Below are 18,503 nucleotides of genomic sequence, written 5' to 3'. Positions count from 1 at the left end.
ATTAAAAGGGGGTATTTTTTGCACTGGCACATTATAAGGAGAATTATTACTACTGGGGGGGGCATTATGATGGGCTTTATTACTACTGGGGGTCTAGGGGAACATGATTACTAGTATGGGCACTATGGGAGCATTATTACTTCTGGGGGTCACTGTAGGAGCACTATTACTACCATGTGTGCTCTAGCAGAGAATTATTCCTATTGGCGGGACTTTTGGGAGCACTATTACTGTGGGGGCACCTTGGCACAGTATCCACTTACCACAATTATTTTTGGGGGACGTTATATTTACACTATTAGGCTCCATTCACATGTCCGTAGAATGGGTCCGCATCCATTCCGCAAATTGGGGAACAGGTGCGGACCCATTCATTCTCTATGGGGACGGAATGGATGCGGAGAGCACACTATGTGCTCTCCGCCAGTGGCGTCTCTAGCTTTCAAATTTTGGGGGGGCACACTGGGGGCCAGGACAAAAGTAGGGGGGGCAGCTATAACAACGATACATTTACACAAGTACACTTAGAAATGCTGCGATACTTTACCCAATACCTAAAACCGCAACAGGGAAGAAAAGTCCAGCTGTCTGTGGATGACACTGCTATGGGGGGGGGGATCTGTGGATGCCACATACCGTGTAATGTATAGCATCTTATGCTATATGTGTCATCCACAGATCCACCCCATGACAGTGTCATCCCCATTTCCCCCTCCATAACAGTGTCATCCACAGATCCCCCTCCTTTTAACAGTGTCATCCACAGATCCCCCTCCTTTTAACAGTGTCATCCACAGATCCCCCTCCTTTTAACAGTGTCATCCACAGATCCCCCTCCTTTTAACAGTGTCATCCACAGATCCCCCTCCCTATAACAGTGTCATCCACAGATCCCCCTTCCTATAACAGTGTCATCCACAGATCCCCCTCCCTATAACAGTGTCATCCACAGATCCCCCTTCCTATAACAGTGTCATCCACAGATCCCCCTTCCTATAACAGTGTCATCCACAGATCCCCCTCCCTATAACAGTGTCATCCACAGATCCCCCTTCCTATAACAGTGTCATCCACAGATCCCCCTTCCTATAACAGTGTCATCCACAGATCCCCCTTCCTATAACAGTGTCATCCACAGATCCCCCTCCCTATAACAGTGTCATCCACAGATCCCCCTTCCTATAACAGTGTCATCCACAGATCCCCCTTCCTATAACAGTGTCATCCACAGATCCCCCTTCCTATAACAGTGTCATCCACAGATCCCCCTTCCTATAACAGTGTCATCCACAGATCCCCCTCCCTATAACAGTGTCATCCACAGATCCCCCTTCCTATAACAGTGTCATCCACAGATCCCCCTCCCCGCCACTCACAGGAGTGTACATTTGACATTTCTAAACCGTAATCCATATCCTGCAGTAACTTTAACTTTAAATCAGGATTAAGCGGCCGCTCATCTCTACTAGTACCTTAACCTTACACCACTCGGCTAGCTTCGGAAACAGGGCCAGGCTACAGCCTACAGGTACTGCGTGTTAGTTCTTATCGAGCGAGTGCTGATTTCTGCAGGTCAGAGCATACGGATTACAGTTTAGAAGAAATGTACACTCCTGGGAGCGGCCCAGACCAGCGGCGGATCCAGAGCCTGGTCTCGGAAGGGGCGCTTCCAGATTAATTTCTGTCCACCGCCACAGAACAAGGGTGCTTATAGAACAGACTGCACAGTGTACCGGTATACTATATATTGTGGGGCACAGCGTGGCGGTATACTGTATATTGTGGGGCACAGTGTAGGCTATATGTGTATAACAAACATATTTGACATGAAGACTTACAGTTACTTGGCTTGGCCCTTGGGGGTCTCGGACGCCACTTCCACACTTTGGCCGGGGGCTCGGCGGAGCTGATGTGTTTTATCCTAATGAGAAAGATTTCATAATAAGGATTTGGAGAAGAGGCAGAGGAATAGCAGAGCAGGGAGAGGCTGGTGCTGCTACTAGGGGTCATACCATGGGGGAGTAATAACGCCCACCATAATGCCCCCCGGTAGTAATAATTCTCCTTATAATGTGACAATGCAAAAAATACCCCCTTATGCCCCCAGTTGAGCTAATGTCCCCCATAATGTGCCAGTATAAAATACCCCTATATAGTGCCCCCAGTAAATGCCCCATAGTGCTCCTCTCCCCCTTCCTCCTAGTGCCCCCATAATGTACCAGTATAAAATGCCCCAGTAGATGCCCTCAATGTCCCCCATAATTTTGCAAGTATAAATTACCCCTTCTTAGTGCCCCCGTAGATGACTCCACGTACCAGTAATAAGACCCACATTACGTGCCAGTAATAAGCCCCCCATCATGTGCCAGTAATAAGCCCCCCATCATGTGCCAGTATTAGGTCCCCCCATCATGTGCCAGTATTAGGTCCCCCCCATCATGTGCCAGTATTAAGCCCCCCCATCATGTGCCAGTATTAAGGCCCCCCCATCATGTGCCATTATTAAGTAAGTACCCCCCCCCCTTCATGTGCCATTATTAAGTAAGTCCCCCCCAATGTGCCATTATTAAGTAAGCCCCCCCATCATGTGCCATTATTAGGTAAGTCCCCCCCCCCCCAAGTATCACTATTGTAAAAAATAAATAAATAATTATACTTACCTCAGTGTCAGCGATGCGATGCAGGCCTCTTCTGGCCTGTGTCCCACGCTGTATGGCTCAGGCGGCGTGATGACGTCATCGCGCGCCTGCGCCGGCCTCTGATAGGCTGCCGGTCTAGTGCCTGCAGCCTATCAGAGCAAGGGGAAGGGACACGCCTCTCCCTCCCCTGCACCGCCGCTTAGTGATGGGAAGTTCGGATCTTTTAGGTGAATCGGTTCATTTGAATCAGCTCATTCAAATGAACCAATTCATGAATCGGATATTCGGTTCACTTGGTGAGTCAGACTGCTGAGCTGACTCGCAAGTGAACCGAAGACTCTAGGTGCCGGTGCGCATGCGCAGATGCTTGATACATTCGATTCACTCACTACTTGCTGCGCTGCTGACTCAGTGCAGTCGGCTCGTCTTCTTCAGCTCTCTCTGAACTCTGATTACTAGTATTGAGTGATTTATTATAGTAAAGGGAAGCTGAGGCTGACGCCGGACAGGAGGACTCAGGAGTCAGACAGGAGTCAGAAGCTGTCACTGTGGTGTACAATGTGAATTGTTGTCTGTTGTGCATTGTTACCCACAGTGACAACAGTCTGACACTGACAGTACAATCCATAAAGGTGATGTGAACCCACCCTTAGGGCTCTTTCACACCCGCGTTGTCCGGATCCGGCATAGAGTTCCGTCGTCGGGGCTCTATGCCGGAAGAATCCTGATCAGGATTATACCCATGCATTCTGAATGGAGAGAAATCCGTTCAGGATGCATCAGGATGTCTTCAGTTCCGGAACGGAACGTTTTTTGGCTGGAGAAAATACCGCAGCATGCAGTACTTTTTGCTCCGGCCAAAAATCCTGAACACTTGCCGCAAGGCCGGATCCGGAATGAATGCCCATTGAAAGGCATTGATCCGGATCCGGCCTTAAACTAAACCTCGTTTCGGCGCATTGCCGGATACGACGTTTAGCTTTTTCTGAATGCTTACCATGGCTGCCGGGACGCTAAAGTCCTGGCAGCCATGGTAAAGTGCAGCGGGGAGCGGCATACTTACCGTCCGTGCGGCTCCCGGGGCGCTCCAGAGTGACGTCAGGGCGCCCCAGGCGCATGGATGACGTGATCGCATGTACACATCATCCATGCGCATGGGGCGCTCTGACGTCATTCTGGAGCGCCCGGGAGCCGCACGGACTGTAAGTATACCGCTCCCCCGCTCCCCACTACTACTATGGCAACCAGGACTTTAATAGCGTCCTGGCTGCCATAGTAACACTGAAAGCATTTTGAAGACGGATCCGTCTTCAAATGCTTTCAGTACACTTGCGTTTTTCCGGATCCGGCGTGTACCTCCGGCAAGTGGAGTACACGCCGGATCCGGACAACGCAAATGTGAAAGGGCCCTTAGTTATATAGCTACTGAATGAGATGCCTTTAACATATATATCTCCTGAGAAGCCAATTTGATTCTAAACGGTTAATTTAATTCAACCTGTAATCTAAACTCTTGTGTCATCTGTCACTTCTCCTGTCCCTTAATCTTATCACTGCTGCAACAAAAGCAGCCTCAGCCTCAGTGTAAGGCTACTTTCACACTAGCGTTCGTCGGTCCGCTCGTGAGTTCCGTTTGAAGGAGCTCACGAGCGGACCCGAACGCTTCCGTCCAGCCCTGATGCAGTCTGAATGGAGCGGATCCGCTCAGACTGCATCAGTCTGGCGGCGTTCAGCCTCCGCTCGCCTCCGCACGGACAGGCGGACAGCTGAACGCTGCTTGCAGCGCTCAGCTGTCCGCCTGGCCGTGCGGATCCGTTCAGACTTAGGCTACTTTCACACTAGCGTTCGATCGGATCCGTTCTGATCGGATCCGTTCATAATAATGCAGACGGAGGCTCCGTTCAGTACGGATCCGTCTGCATTATTTTAGCATATAAAAGCTAAGTGTGAAAATAGCCTCGTACGGATCCGTCCAGACTTTCAATGTAAAATCAATGGGGGACGGATCCGCTTGAAGATTGAGCCATATTGTGGCATCTTCAAACGGATCCGTCCCCATTGACTTAGGCTACTTTCACACTAGCGTTCGGGTTTCCGTTCGTGAGCTCCGTTTGAAGGAGCTCACGAGCGGACCCGAACGCAGCCGTCCAGCCCTGATGCAGTCTGAATGGAGGCGGATCCGCTCAGACTGCATCAGTCTGGCGGCGTTCAGCCTCCGCTCCGCTCGCCTCCGCACGGACAGGCGGACAGCTGAACGCTGCTTGCAGCGTTCGGGTGTCCGCATGGCCGTTCGGAGGCGTGCGGATCCGTGCGGATCCGTCCAGACTTTCAATGTAAGTCAATGGGGACGGATCCGTTTGAAGATGCCACAATGTGGCTCAATCTTCAAGCGGATCCGTCCCCCATTGACTTTACATTGAAAGTCTGGACGGATCCGTCCCAGGCTATTTTCACACTTAGCTGTTCTATGCTAAAAATAATGCAGACGGATCCGTACTGAACGGAGCCTCCGTCTGCATTATTATGGGCGGATCCGTTCAGAACGGATCCGCCCGAACGCTAGTGTGAAAGTAGCCTAACATTGTAAGTCTGGACGGATCCGCACGCCTCCGCACGGCCAGGCGGACACCCGAACGCTGCAAGCAGCGTTCAGCTGTCCGCCTGTCCGTGCGGAGGCGAGCAGAGCGGAGGCTGAACGCCGCCAGACTGATGCAGTCTGAGCGGATCCGCTCCATTCAGACTGCATCAGGGCTGGACGGAAGCGTTCGGGTCCGCTCGTGAGCCCCTTCAAACGGAGCTCACGAGCGGACCGACGAACGCTAGTGTGAAAGTAGCCTAATGTAAGTCAATGGGAACGGATCCGCTTGAAGAGGTCACCATATGGCTCAATCTTCAAGCGGATCCGTCCCCCATTGACTTTACATTGAAAGTCTGAACGGAATTTTTTCTAAGTTATTAATGCAGACGGATCCGTACTGAACGGAGCCTCCGTCTGCATTAATATGAGCGGATCCGTTCAGAACGGATCCGATCAAGCGCAAGTGTGAAAGTAGCCTAACCTGTTCTACCCTCTGACTCGCTGCTCTTTTAACTCAATGAATCGAATGAGTCACAAACTAAGTCGGATCTTTAGATTCTTTTAACTTGTGACTCATTCGATTCCTTTCTATTCTGACTCCCTGTACTTACTTGTGTGACTCAGACGACTCGATTCAGAGAGCTGCTGGTGTGCTGTGCTTGCCTTGCCCCCTCAGCTCTGGTCGGTGATTGGTTGGTGGGCGGGGAGGGGTGGGGCTGGCAGAAGCCAGCTTCCACTCTGAGATCACATTACGCTCCTCCCCGTCCCTCCCTCAGGCTTCGGCTCCCTGCGTCCCTGCTGCCAGCAGCGTGAGGTGAGAGAGAGACTGTGACTGAGCTGAGCTGAACTCGGATCAGTCAAGTGAATGCTGCTGGCAGCAGGGGGGGGCGCATTTTAGTTGGGGGGGCACATGGGGGGGCCCAGCATGATGTTGGGGGGGCCGTGGCCCCCTCTGGCCCCCCCCTGGCGACGCCACTGCTCTCCGCAACCGCATTTTTCGGAGCGCGCCCCCGATCTTCCGGTCCACGGCTCCGGAAAAAAATAGAACATGTCCTATATTCTTGTCCGCAGTTCTATGGGGGGTGCCGGCCGGGTGTATTGCGGATCCGCTATGCACTACGGACGTGTGAATGGATCTTTGCTGGGCGCAGTTATTTTAGGGCACTGTGTGCCGATAACTATTGAAGGGGGCACTATCTGCGTGGTACTACTATTACCAGGGGGTTTATCTGTTTCCGCAGTATAGTATTGGGGAGCACAGCGGCACAGTATGGGGGGCGGTAGGATGATTTGTCCAGAAGATGGGAGGATGATGGAAAAGTAGTAAACTAAGATTTTGTTTGTCAAACTGCAGAGATGAGAAATGGCTGAATAACGGTGTCTGGTCTGAAGGTGAGGAAAGAGAACATCTACACCAATCCGTATTAGAGACGGCCCTGGTCGGTGTGAACACAGGTCTGTCGCAGTCTGCAATGAACAGCGCCCCCTGCCTGCGGTCTTGTCTTCTGCTCTACTCTCTACCTCCGCTGCTTCTCTCCATGACCCGGCTATTCCAGTTTACAACGCACTGCTACATCTAACCTGCGCTGCACCTTCAGTTCCCAAAAACTGAGTAGTCCGTCCTTCTGTCCCTGCATCGGCTATGCTATTCAACCCCGATTCCGGCTCTGCACCTATGCTGGAGAAAATGTATGGGCCACAGTCTAATGAGCTGTCCGGAGTTAATTATATTCAGCGTTTAGCGTAATTTGCTAGGAATGCGGCAAATCAATCAGCTAGGAGTCTCCTGCATAGTTTAGAGGAAATAAAATGATTTCCGCAGCTAATGGGGTTTTGGGCGGGAGGAGAGGCGAGAGCGCACAAACGGCTACCGCCATATAGATTGCTTTCAGCTTGTAAAGATAACTCCCTCTGTACGCCGGCCGCAGAGCAATTATGCAAAGGGAAAGACACAAGGATGTGGTTTAGTCAGAAATGACACCTTATTCCAGTTTTGTACTGTGGAGCCTGCGGTGTAAAGCATGGAGGTCTTCATTCTGGTTGCCATGACCAGAGTCCCAGCGCTGTGTACGGCGGAAGAAGGGGTTTTTGAAATATGGCCGCCACTCTCGAGCGCAGTGGAAGCCATAGCGATCTGCTTGTTCAAACAGCAGAGGTCCGGGGATAATGTCTGCGACCGGTAATAATGCCGATCGCAGGCATTTAACCCTGCACTGGATAACTGGAGCTTAGACTGTAGTTCTATTGAACTACAGTCTAAGCTTTTATGAATCAGAATGTTGTATATTGTAGCCTCCTAAGTGGGCTAAAAAAGTTTTTTTAAAGTAAAAAAATAAAAAATATATAAAAACATAAATATTTAAAAATAACCAAATTTTCCCCAGAATTAAAATAAACATAAAGAATAAAAAACATATAATGATCATGGGTTTCACTGGGTCCCAAAATGACTGAACTATTAAAATATAATAATATTTATCCCATATGGTGAATGATGTAACGGAAAAAAAAACTCAAAATGGCCGATGCACCCTTTTTTTCATAGCTTCACTTACCCCCCCAATTTTTTTTTTAAAAGTGATCAAAAAGTCAGACACACTCCAAAATGATATCAATAAAAACGGCTGATCGTCCTGCAAAAAATAAGCCCTCACACAGCTCTTTAGATCTACCTATAAAAAAGTTATGGGGATCAGAAAATGGCGATATTAATAATAATTAAAAAAAAAGTTAATTTTTTTTTTCAGCATTAAAACTGGTATCGTTGTCATCGTTCTGACCCAGAGAACGAAGGGCACAGGCCATTTGTACTGCAGAGGAAATGCCGTAGGGACAAACACCCGTAAAACTGTGGCGGAACTGCATATTTTTTTTTTTTTCCAATTCCACCCCATTTGGAATTATCTCCCTGCTTCATTTCATGCAATATTAAACAGCGCCATTAGAAAGTGCAACTAGTCTGGCAAAAGCAAGACCTCGTAAGGTTAAGTGAACGGAAAATTAAAAAAGTTATGGCTCTGGGTAGACAGGGAATAAAAATGAAAAAAAAAACAAAAAAAAAAAAAACAATCAAATATCCTCCGGTACTTTAGGGGTTAAACTATACTAAATAAAATAAAATTAAAAAAAATAAAAGAAAAGAAAAATTATATATATATATATATATATATATATATATATATATATATATATATATATATATATATACACATACACACACACACATACACACACACACACACACATACTTAGAGGTGTAGGATTGCCTTATAAAACAGCGACCGCCTGGAGTTTCAGTGCTGAGGGGACGGCAGGGGCTATGCGTTTCTATGAAGCCTGAGTGACTCGGTGACTGAAAATGGCGGCCATTACTTGAAGAGGATTTCCAGGACTTAAATATTGATGGCCTTTCCCAGGAACAGATATGACTAAATGTTAATAAAAATCTTAGCCAACTTTTTTTTTCTCCAACCAAACCCAGTAGCTTGATGGTTTATAGTGGGAAAAGTTATTTTAAGGAGTTTAGAGAACCCATCAGGTAATGCCGGCCCCTCGACAATTAGCCAGAACGGCTACAAAGAGTGTCTACAATTTTTGAAGGATGCGACTCCTTCTTGTGATACGATCACAGCATCTAAATGCCTAAAAAACGCGTTCTTCCGGGTTAGGAGCAGCACGCCATGTGGTGATCGGGGGAGCCGTTCCTTTTCTATAAAGCAGCCCATTGATTTCAGTGTATATTGTGCAATTCTTCACTCCTCCTCCGGAGGCGCTGCAGGAAAACTGAACAGGAGATAACGAGTTATAGAAACGGGACAACCTCTGCTTATTTTCAGGAAATGCTACTAACCTAAAGCCGATTGTCTTAAGTGGAGAACTCCTTTAAAAGCACAATATTGAGGACCTTTCCGCAAGAGGCGGGACACCCGCCAATCACCTGTTAGAAAAGGCCGTGGCGCTCCAGTGAGAGGTGCGGCCTCCTCACGGCGCCATACACGGTATAGTGGCTGCGATTGGTACTACAGCTCAGGCCCATTCACTTGAATGGGATGGAGCTGCGCTCTGGCCACGTGACCGGTTAACGCGACGTCACTGGCCTAGAAAGAGGCCGCGCTGCTCGCCCGGCGGTGCTGGTTGTCAGACTCCCCCCCCCCCCCCCCACCATCTAATATATATTCATGGCCATCAATATTCCACTCCCAAAAAAAACAAAAAAAACGTCTGAATGCACAGCAAGGGTTAAGCTCAGCCCCCACTTTCTCGAGCAGCGGTAATGAGTTATCCTCGCCTCGCACTTGCATTGGGTAGTTTAATTTCTCACTGAAAAGGGATTAAAAAGCCGCCATGTGTTTTTTTTTTCTCCAGCCGTATCAATCCTGCATTTCGTCCATTTGTAAACTAATGGAAACGCGGCCATTAGGATAATTGGATTTTTATGTTGCCTTATACTTTACTGCGTTTGCTGTTTTTTCTGTGGTTCCGGGCCCCGCCATCGCCGAACTGTTCATCTGTGTGGAGTTTGACGCTTTCTACATTCCCAGGGCGGCCGTTCTCCTCCGTGCGGTGAAGGCTCAGGAGTGGCTGCAGATCGGCGCTGTGCGGGGCGGCCGCCATTAATCTGCGTCCTTTTATAATTGTATCTTGTGCTGTTAATAAGCTTTTCATTTTTTCTGTATAGCCGGTTATTAAGCGGGGGCCGGGGAGACGGGCCCTGGACTAATAAGCGGCTCATTAGGCGCCCAGGGCTTCATAGTGAGAAATGATAATCGCTAAGATTCATGAATACGTATGAAACTGATCTCCACCTCGCGCTTGAATAGCAATTCCCTAATATTCAGGGTAAGCAGGAAAAAAATAATAATAAATTGCATGGATTCCATTATAAGCGAGACTGATTCTCTGTATATGGCATTTCCCCTTTAAAGGGGTATTCCGGCCAGAAGCAGTTATGAACGATCCACTGGATTGGCTAGGGGACCCCCACATCATCCAGAATGGGGATGCCGCTCCTTCCTCCCAGCTGCAGGAAGAACTGACTGGAGCGCTGCTCGGCCGTTTCTATCAGCGCTATAGGCTTTGAATGAAGCAGTAGGGCGGATACTGGATCACCGGTCATCTGGCGGGGAGGAAAAATAAACCGGGTCTGGCCAGCACTGGGCGCGCCAGCAGTCAGCAACTATCCGGGGGATACATGCTGGCGGCTGGATTATCCCTGCTAGTAATGTCCTGCCTGACAACCTCAGCTCCATTTCTACACGCGGGATAAATCTATGTGTCAGGTTCTTTATACGAGGCCCTACTACTACAGGCCTGAACATCATGAACACTGCTGCCCCCTTGTGGGCTTTTGCATGCAAATACACGATGGGGCAAATATAATAAACCTGTCTAGTAAATTTAGAAGAGGGAGGCGAAGATGCGGCAGATTTATCAAAGTGGCACCTATTGGTTGGGTTACTTTGCAGCTAAATTTTGCTCCTGAATTTTGTTGCATCTTGGTGCAAAAAAAGGGTCCAACACACACAACATATGCAGAGCAAAACACGGGCACCAGTTTTTGGTGCAAATAGTACCTAGATTAGTAAATCTCTGCAACCCAAATGTTCATATGAGGGTGAAGATGTATGACAAGGACATTACGGCTGCTCATTGCTCCGAAGTATACATAGAGACCGGCCTGGTGCAATAAAACCTTCTCAGCCGTCAGTACGGGATGTGACAGGTACCCATGATCGAAATCTTCCAGAAATACGTAAACCCCAATGAAATAAACACACAAGAATTGTTTAAGAGTTTTTACAGCTACCTTGAGTTCAATGGGAGTTAGATCAATCTGTGTGCAGTGAGCTCCACCTAGTGGTGGCCAGAGGTATATCATGCAACTCTATGACTGTGGGAGGGGAGGAAAAAATTTGGAGCTTAATTGGTGAAAAAAATAAAACTCAGCCCGGAACCCTCTAAAAATGTATTAAGAAATAATGTGGACGTCAATATAAAATAATACATTTTTAAAGAACATCTGTCCCCATGATTCACCCTAATAAAACCAGTTTAGAGTTTATCGTGGTGACTATTACTGAGAATTTATTATTAATAATAATTTAATACATTAAAGGGGTTCTGCACTTTCAATTAACTGATGATCTATCCTCTGGATAGATCATCAGCTTCTGATCGGCGGGGGTCCGACACCCGGGACCCCCGCCGAACAGCCGTTTGAGAAGGCAGCGGTGCACACGGCCGGCCGTTTGCGGGCCGCAATACGGCCACGGCCGTGTGCATGAGGCCTAAGAACCATTCTGAGTTACGCTGTGGGGCCCCATGATTACTTTTTGCACCCCTGGTCAGGGTGACACAGCTCGTCATCAATAAACAGACTGGTGGACCCCAGAACAGATCCGGGGGCGACCACACACTGACCTGTCCGGGTTTTACTATTGGTGAGAATCTCTTGGAGACGTTCCTGCAGTTTATCCGCCCTCTTTCTCTCCAGGTGCAACTGTCTTTTCAGATCTTTAAGCTGTAAGGAAAGGTAAACATAATAGGATTATGATAGATAGATAGATATGAGATAGATAGATAGATAGATAGATGATAGATATGAGATAGATAGATAGATATGAGATAGATAGATAGATAGATAGGAGATAGATAGATATAAGATGGATAGATATGAGATAGATAGATAGATAGATATAAGATGGATAGATATGAGATAGATAGATAGATAGATATAAGATGGATAGATATGAGATAGATAGATAGATATGAGATAGATAGATAGATAGATAGATATAAGATGGATAGATATGAGATAGATAGATAGATATGAGATGGATAGATAGATAGATATAAGATGGATATGAGATAGATATAAGATAGATGGATAGATATTGTGAGATGGGCGATACAGCAGTCTAATGGTTTGTATTCATATGATAAGTAAAATACGCAATATAAGGGCTCATTCAGACCATGTTTTTTGCTGTATGCAAAAATGCAGATACGTTTTTTTGTGGACAGTTCAGCACATCCGCAATAAAACGGATTGCATTCCGCATTTTTGCAGATCCACAGACTTCACGTCCTCATTTTCACGGACATGTTTTATTTGTTTTGCGAGGTCGTGCGATGGAAGAAAAGATGCGGACAGCTCACCGTGTGCTGTCAGCATCTTTTGGGGCCCCATAGAAGTGAATGGGCCTGCATCTAATCCGCAAAATTGCGGATCAGACCCGGAAAGCAACATACGGCCGTCTGAATGAGCCCTAAACCTGAGGAATTCTTATCTTGCCGCTTATAATCCAGAAATTGGTCATGTCACGACTGTGCTCACTGGCTGATAATAATCCCTACCTATAAATCACCGAGGACACGCCCTCATATTTCTATCACCAGAATAAAAGAGCTACCAGCTCCACTGAATTATAATATCCTTGGGTTCTCTCATGACGTCATCACTCCTTTAATATGAGATCACTGCTATCAGCTGCAGGGAAAGTGTAATAGTGCAGGCAATGAAATGAATGGGTCAGTAAGTGGCTGCACCTATTTGGAAGACTATGCTTCGGTGCTCTCCCTGCGACTCACCCCAGTGTCGCTAGGCAAAAATGGATCCTGGGGGGGGGGGGGGGGGGGCACTCTGATATCTCTGGCTGTATATATTAATCACAATACGTTAAAGTAGCTCAATATAAAACAATAAAAATGGATCTTGGTAAAATATAAATTTATTTGCTAGAATGCTAAATAAAAGGCGTCATGCGCATCCTCAATAGGTACAATTATAGTTATTATAAACATTTTGTTGTTATATAAATTACTATAAAAAATGCTGCAAAAATTTATTAATTGAACCCATTTCTTTGAATAGAAACCTTAAAATATAAAAACAAACAAAAAGATAATAAAAAATAAAATATAGGAAAAAAAATACTAGAAATATTGGAAAAATAAAACATTATTAATTTGTAAAAAGAGTCAATTCCTAAAATATCCCCTTCATAGGGATTTGCAGGGTGATTGTCTTTTCACTTGTGTCCAGTAGGTGGCGCTGTTGCTTTAGAATTAGAAAGAATGACATCTAATTGCAGGTATTCGTCGTCCTTCCATATTGCTATAGTTGATGATCCTGATGTAGAATAGAGGGGTAAGGATTCAGCTGATCGCTGCTTGATTTGTTAAGTGGGATTAGGTGGATATATCGTCTTTATCGATCAATATGTCCGATATTCCCACACCAACAGAGATGGATCTGCCAGCATACGCAGCTATTACAGCCACAGGGAAGACTTTAACGCTATATGTGTTATCTCGGCCCTTCCGGTCTTTGTGTTATGACATTACCCGTCCTGTAGTTGTTGAACGGATCCGGAGTCCTCAGCAACGATTCGGCCGGTCTTCTCCGCTGAGCTCAGCAGCTCCTAGCGCGGCGTCCCACGTCCCCACTTGTTCTCCGGGTGAGTACCGAGGTGCCGGGCTGTTAGTTTTCTTTGATGTGTTCAGTTCAACATCCAATCTGTTTGAACTGAACACATCAAAGAAGACGAACAGCCCGGCACCTCTGTACTCACCCGGAGGACAAGACGCCGCTGAAGCCGACGCCGCGCTAGGAGCTGGTGAGCTCAGCGGAGAAGACCGGCCGAATCGTTGCTGAGGACTCCGGATCCATTCAACAACGACAGGACGGGTAATGTCATAACACAAAGACCGGAAGGGCCGAGATAACACATATAGCGTTAAAGTCTTCCCTGCAGTGAAATACACACTGCGTATGCTGGCAGAGCCATCTCTGTTGATGTGGGAATATCGGACATATTGAACGATATATGCAATATATACACCTTAACAAATCGCACCTCTCTGTCATCAAGCAGCGATCAGCTGAATCCTTACCCCTCTATTCTACATCAGGATCATCAACTATACCAATATGGAAGGACTTTTTTTTTTCCAGACAATTAAGGAAGAAAAACTAATAGCTGCAATTAGATGTCATTCTATCCCGATCGCTTCACGGCTTTCCAATTCTAGAGCAACAGCGCCACCTACTGGACACAAGTGAAAAGACCATCACTCTGCAAATATCAACAGAAGGAAAAATCCCTACGAAGGGGATATTTTAGGAATTGACTATTTTTACAAATTAATAATACAATTTTTTTATTTTTCCAATATTTCTAGTATTTGTTCCTATATTTTATTTTTTATTATCTTTTTCTAGTATTTTTCCTATATTTTATTTGTTATTATCTCAGTTTTTTTATTTTAAGCTTTCCATTCAAAGAAATAGGTTTACTTAATCAATTTTTACAGCATGTTTTATAGTAATTTTTATAACAACAACATTTTTATAACGACTACAGTTGACCTATTGACGATGCGTATGACGCCTTTTATTCAGCATTCTAGCAAATAAACTAATATTGTACCAAGATCCATTTTTATTGTTATATTGAACTACTTAAACGTATTGTGATTAATATATACAGCCAGAGATATCAGAGTGCCCCCCCCCCCCCCCCCCCCACATCCACAATTATAATGAAATGAATGGCCAACAATGTAATAGGCGGACAGAGCGGTTAGGGGCTCTCGGCTAGGTTTAAAGGGCTTCTGTCACCAGATTTAACCCTATTAAGCTAGCTGACATTAGCGATGTCAGCTAAACCTAACTAAATCCCTTTAAAGCTGAGGGATACAGCAGGCAACCCCTCTCTGTGATGTCCATTCGCCCCATGCCAAGCCATGACCACTTTAAGGAGATACGTGTATACTCACAGCTGCACTTCCCTTCTTCTCCAGGATTCTCTGTCCATCAGCGGTATCCTTTACATCCTAATGATAAAAACACATATCAATAATCAATAAACATGACAGAGACAAGTCCTCTGCACCAAGGAACACTGAACCACATGGTTCCCTCTGCATGAAAATCACTCACGATTTGGGCCAAGAGAAAAGATGCCCTTACGCATTAGACGAGAATCCTGAGGGAGACAACCATCAGTGTCTGGAGGGTGTGCCAAAGCTCCCTCGATGGCAGATGTTGGGGGTAAAGAAGGATCAGGCATGTTGGAATTCAAAATGCCCGCAGGGGATACACTGCTGTCAGATATGTCTGCCAGCGCTCTATTTCTCTCCTCCCATGAAGAACTCCTACACGGTTGACACTGCTGAGCACGCGTGTGCACTGGAGGTCGGGAATGTGGTCACCATAAAGTGGTTGTCCCAAAATGTAAACTTATCCCCAAGATAAGAGATGAATACCTGATCGCTGAGGTTCGACTGCTTGGTCCCCCCACCTCCACTCCATAACGTGAATGGAGTGGAGGTCGAGCATGTGCACTGCTACTCCATCTTTATGGGACTGGTGGAGATAGCCAAGTGGTCAGCTATCTCTGACAGTCCCGTAGAGAATGAATGGAGCGGCTACGCACAGGCTCGACTGTCACTATGTTCATACAGGGGGACATAGGACCCCCTAGTGGTTGGACCCCTGTATGATAGGGGGATACTTTTTAAATCTGGGGAGCACTGACTACTGTCCGCTGTCTCTGTTCTTACCTGCTTTAGCCGCTCTATTGTTTCATTAAGACTTTCTTTGTCCTTCTCAGAAAACGTTATTTGTTCCGTCAGCGTCTCCAGCTCCTGTTCTTTCGCCTGTGGAGGGAAGAAAGACCAAATCAACGGCAAGACTTCAGGGGACACATTTCCAAAAAGCAAGGAGAGTTGCATTCCTACCTCCCCATGTATACATGGGAGATCATTCAATTATTTTTGTATGGTCATGATTTTTTCGGGCTGCAGCCTGGTTTTGAAATGTTGGGGAAGGGTTAAGGGGGGCCCTTAGAAGGTGCTGGGCAGCCCACCTGATCATATAGCATGGGCATGACCAATACGCCGTGAGGCAGCATGGTGCACTAAACCTTATGGTCCACCGCCTCCTCTTCTCCTCCAACAAATAACAAATGTGTCAAAGCACACAACTGCTCCAAGTCTGGAGGCCCCTTTAATAAACCAGCACATCATAGGGCCAGAGAGGTACCTGAAGATCAGCAGAATGCTCCTTTCGCAGTTTGGCCAAATCTTCTTCATGTTTCAACTGGTTCTTTTCAATGGTCTCCTAAACACATTATACATATTAGACATATGAAAAAACATAAAAGATCTGCAAAATGGCAGCTCAACCGTCCCCCCAACATCAAATATATTGGCTCGTATGGATGTTATATTGGGAGCATGGTCTGTATGTAGTCTGTGAGACATGGGGCTGGATGTTATGTCCTGGGTCCATGCCCGCTGGAGCCCCTCTGCCCTTGGCTTCAGAGTCCGGAGGGCTGCAGTGCTCTGCCCGGGTTCCTGTCCGACCTGTACGTCCTACATGCAGCCTCTCCTGGTCTCTCTAAGTGGAGCACGTGCTCTTAATGGCCTCTTAAAGGGACACCACATGAACACCTTCCGTTGCTCCCACCCTTTGGCAGCCTTTCCAAAGGGTCAGATGGCTGAGAAATAGGTTTTAGTCACTAGATTCCTGCAGAGGGGTGCAAGACTATCCGTTTGCCTGTGTAATTGACCCTTAGCTGCCTCTACTTCTTCCTGGTACTGACCCTGTTCTGCCCATCCTGACCATTTAGCGCATTACTCCTGCACTGACCTCGGCTTGTTTCCTGCATACGTTTATGCCGGAACCCTCTGTGTTTTGCACCATTTTCTCTTGACCCGTGAGGGTCAGAGGCCACTTAACAGAGACTACAGAAATCAGTAGGGTTGTGGTTGTTCCCCGTTCAACAGAGTCCAGATCTCTGTATAGGGTTTAAAGGGTGAAGAGCAGAGGGGCCACTTAGGTAACAACCTTGGGAGCAGTGATGGTCAGTTCGCAGTGTTCGCCAACAAACACATGCAGGCTGCCATCTTGACTCACCCGTCCGGCGATGCACAGGTAAGCCCTCACCTGTGACAGGAGCCGGTCTGAAATGAAATGCAGTCACCGGGAGCAGGCAGTTCCGAGAACAGCCCGATGAAGGCCTCCGGCGGCTGTTCTCGGAACTGCCTGCTCCCGGTGACTGCATTTGATTTCAGACCGGCTCCCGACACAGGTGAGGGCTTACCTGTGCATCGCCGGACGGGTGAGTCAAGATGGCAGCCTGCATGTGTTTGTTGGCAAACACTGCGAACTGACCACGACTGCTTGGGAGTAGTTCCAAGTCAAATCTGTTCAGTGGCACAGCAAATCTACATCCGCTTCCATAACACAAATAGACAGACCACCACGCTGACCCCACACTTACTTCTGCCTCCTTTAGTCGCCGCTCAAACCAGCCTTTGGTTCCTTCTATTGACTGAATCTGTAAGCGCAGTTCTTCTGTTGTTTGCTGCAATCCTTCCAACTCCCGAATTCGAGCCTGAAGAAACATTATATTCTGTAACGATTACATAGATGCACATACGTCCAGCTATTTAACTAGCCTACTGGGGGCTTCCTCTGTCCATGGGAATACTGAGCCAGCCTTCTGCATAGAGCAGCTCTATCGCTTCTCTGGGTGATAGAAAAAGGGCGATCCCTCACCCCTCATTACGTCTGTGAACCCCAACCGGCTAACAGGACAACTTTTTTTTTTTAGGAATTCGTCCAACCTGACCGCTGACGGTATCAAAAATGTTCAACTACTGATGTGAGACGATCAACCCCACAAACTAATCTTTAAAACTAAACATTTGATTCCATGGTGGCTCCTTATATCGGTAAACCTGCCTTCCTTTCTCTGAGGTCTAGGTCCATATCTCATGGTTGGCAGCAGTCAGCCATACCTTCTCATCCCTCAGCTGACCTCTCAGATCTTCCTCGCCGCGGTTCTTCTCTTCGTGAAGCTCCCTCAGTTCCTTCTCGTACTTGGCTCTGATGCTTAGGACCTCCTTCTCATGCTGGAGCTTAATATTGCCCACCTCTTCTTTGTGCCGTGCCTTCTCCTGTTGCATTTCGATGGCCATCTCATCCAACATGCCTTTTCGCTTATCAGCGCTCTGCAAGAAGCGGCAAGTGTCACCTGCCAGGTGTGAAGAAAACAGTAAAGGAAGGCGCAAGAACATCAGGTACCTTTCGGGCTTCTTCCAGATCCTGCTGCAGCTGCTGAATCTCCTGTTTCTGTTCCTGCAGCTGCTCCAGCAGGCGGCCATTCGCACGGCTGGACTCCTGCCGAAAAGAGAGAGAGGGTGAAATGGTGGAAACTTATAACATGTACCTAAAGGTGTTTACATAGGGATGCTGGTGGAGGGGTTGAGGTTAC

The 18,503-nt window shown here is 47.0% G+C and overlaps 1 protein-coding gene across 1 annotated transcript in view; it reads right to left on the bottom strand.

The window, feature by feature from the left end:
• The window catches only part of LOC122946868 (GRIP1-associated protein 1-like), a 64,447-nt gene that overhangs the window by 33,802 nt on the left and 12,142 nt on the right, over positions 1-18,503 (bottom strand). Inside the window, exons 16-22 of the mRNA XM_044306733.1 lie at positions 18,314-18,409; positions 18,028-18,240; positions 17,508-17,621; positions 16,265-16,342; positions 15,784-15,879; positions 14,998-15,054; positions 11,638-11,737 (exon numbers count right to left, since the gene is read on the bottom strand). Coding sequence (XP_044162668.1) covers positions 11,638-11,737; positions 14,998-15,054; positions 15,784-15,879; positions 16,265-16,342; positions 17,508-17,621; positions 18,028-18,240; positions 18,314-18,409 — 754 coding nt within the window. The remainder of the gene's footprint in view (positions 1-11,637; positions 11,738-14,997; positions 15,055-15,783; positions 15,880-16,264; positions 16,343-17,507; positions 17,622-18,027; positions 18,241-18,313; positions 18,410-18,503) is intronic.

The sequence above is a fragment of the Bufo gargarizans genome, chromosome 9 (assembly GCF_014858855.1).
Source record: "Bufo gargarizans isolate SCDJY-AF-19 chromosome 9, ASM1485885v1, whole genome shotgun sequence".
In the NCBI taxonomy this organism is placed as follows: domain Eukaryota; kingdom Metazoa; phylum Chordata; class Amphibia; order Anura; family Bufonidae; genus Bufo; species Bufo gargarizans.
Note: the sequence above shows the minus strand (reverse complement) of the source record. Positions and strands in the feature narration are given on the sequence as shown.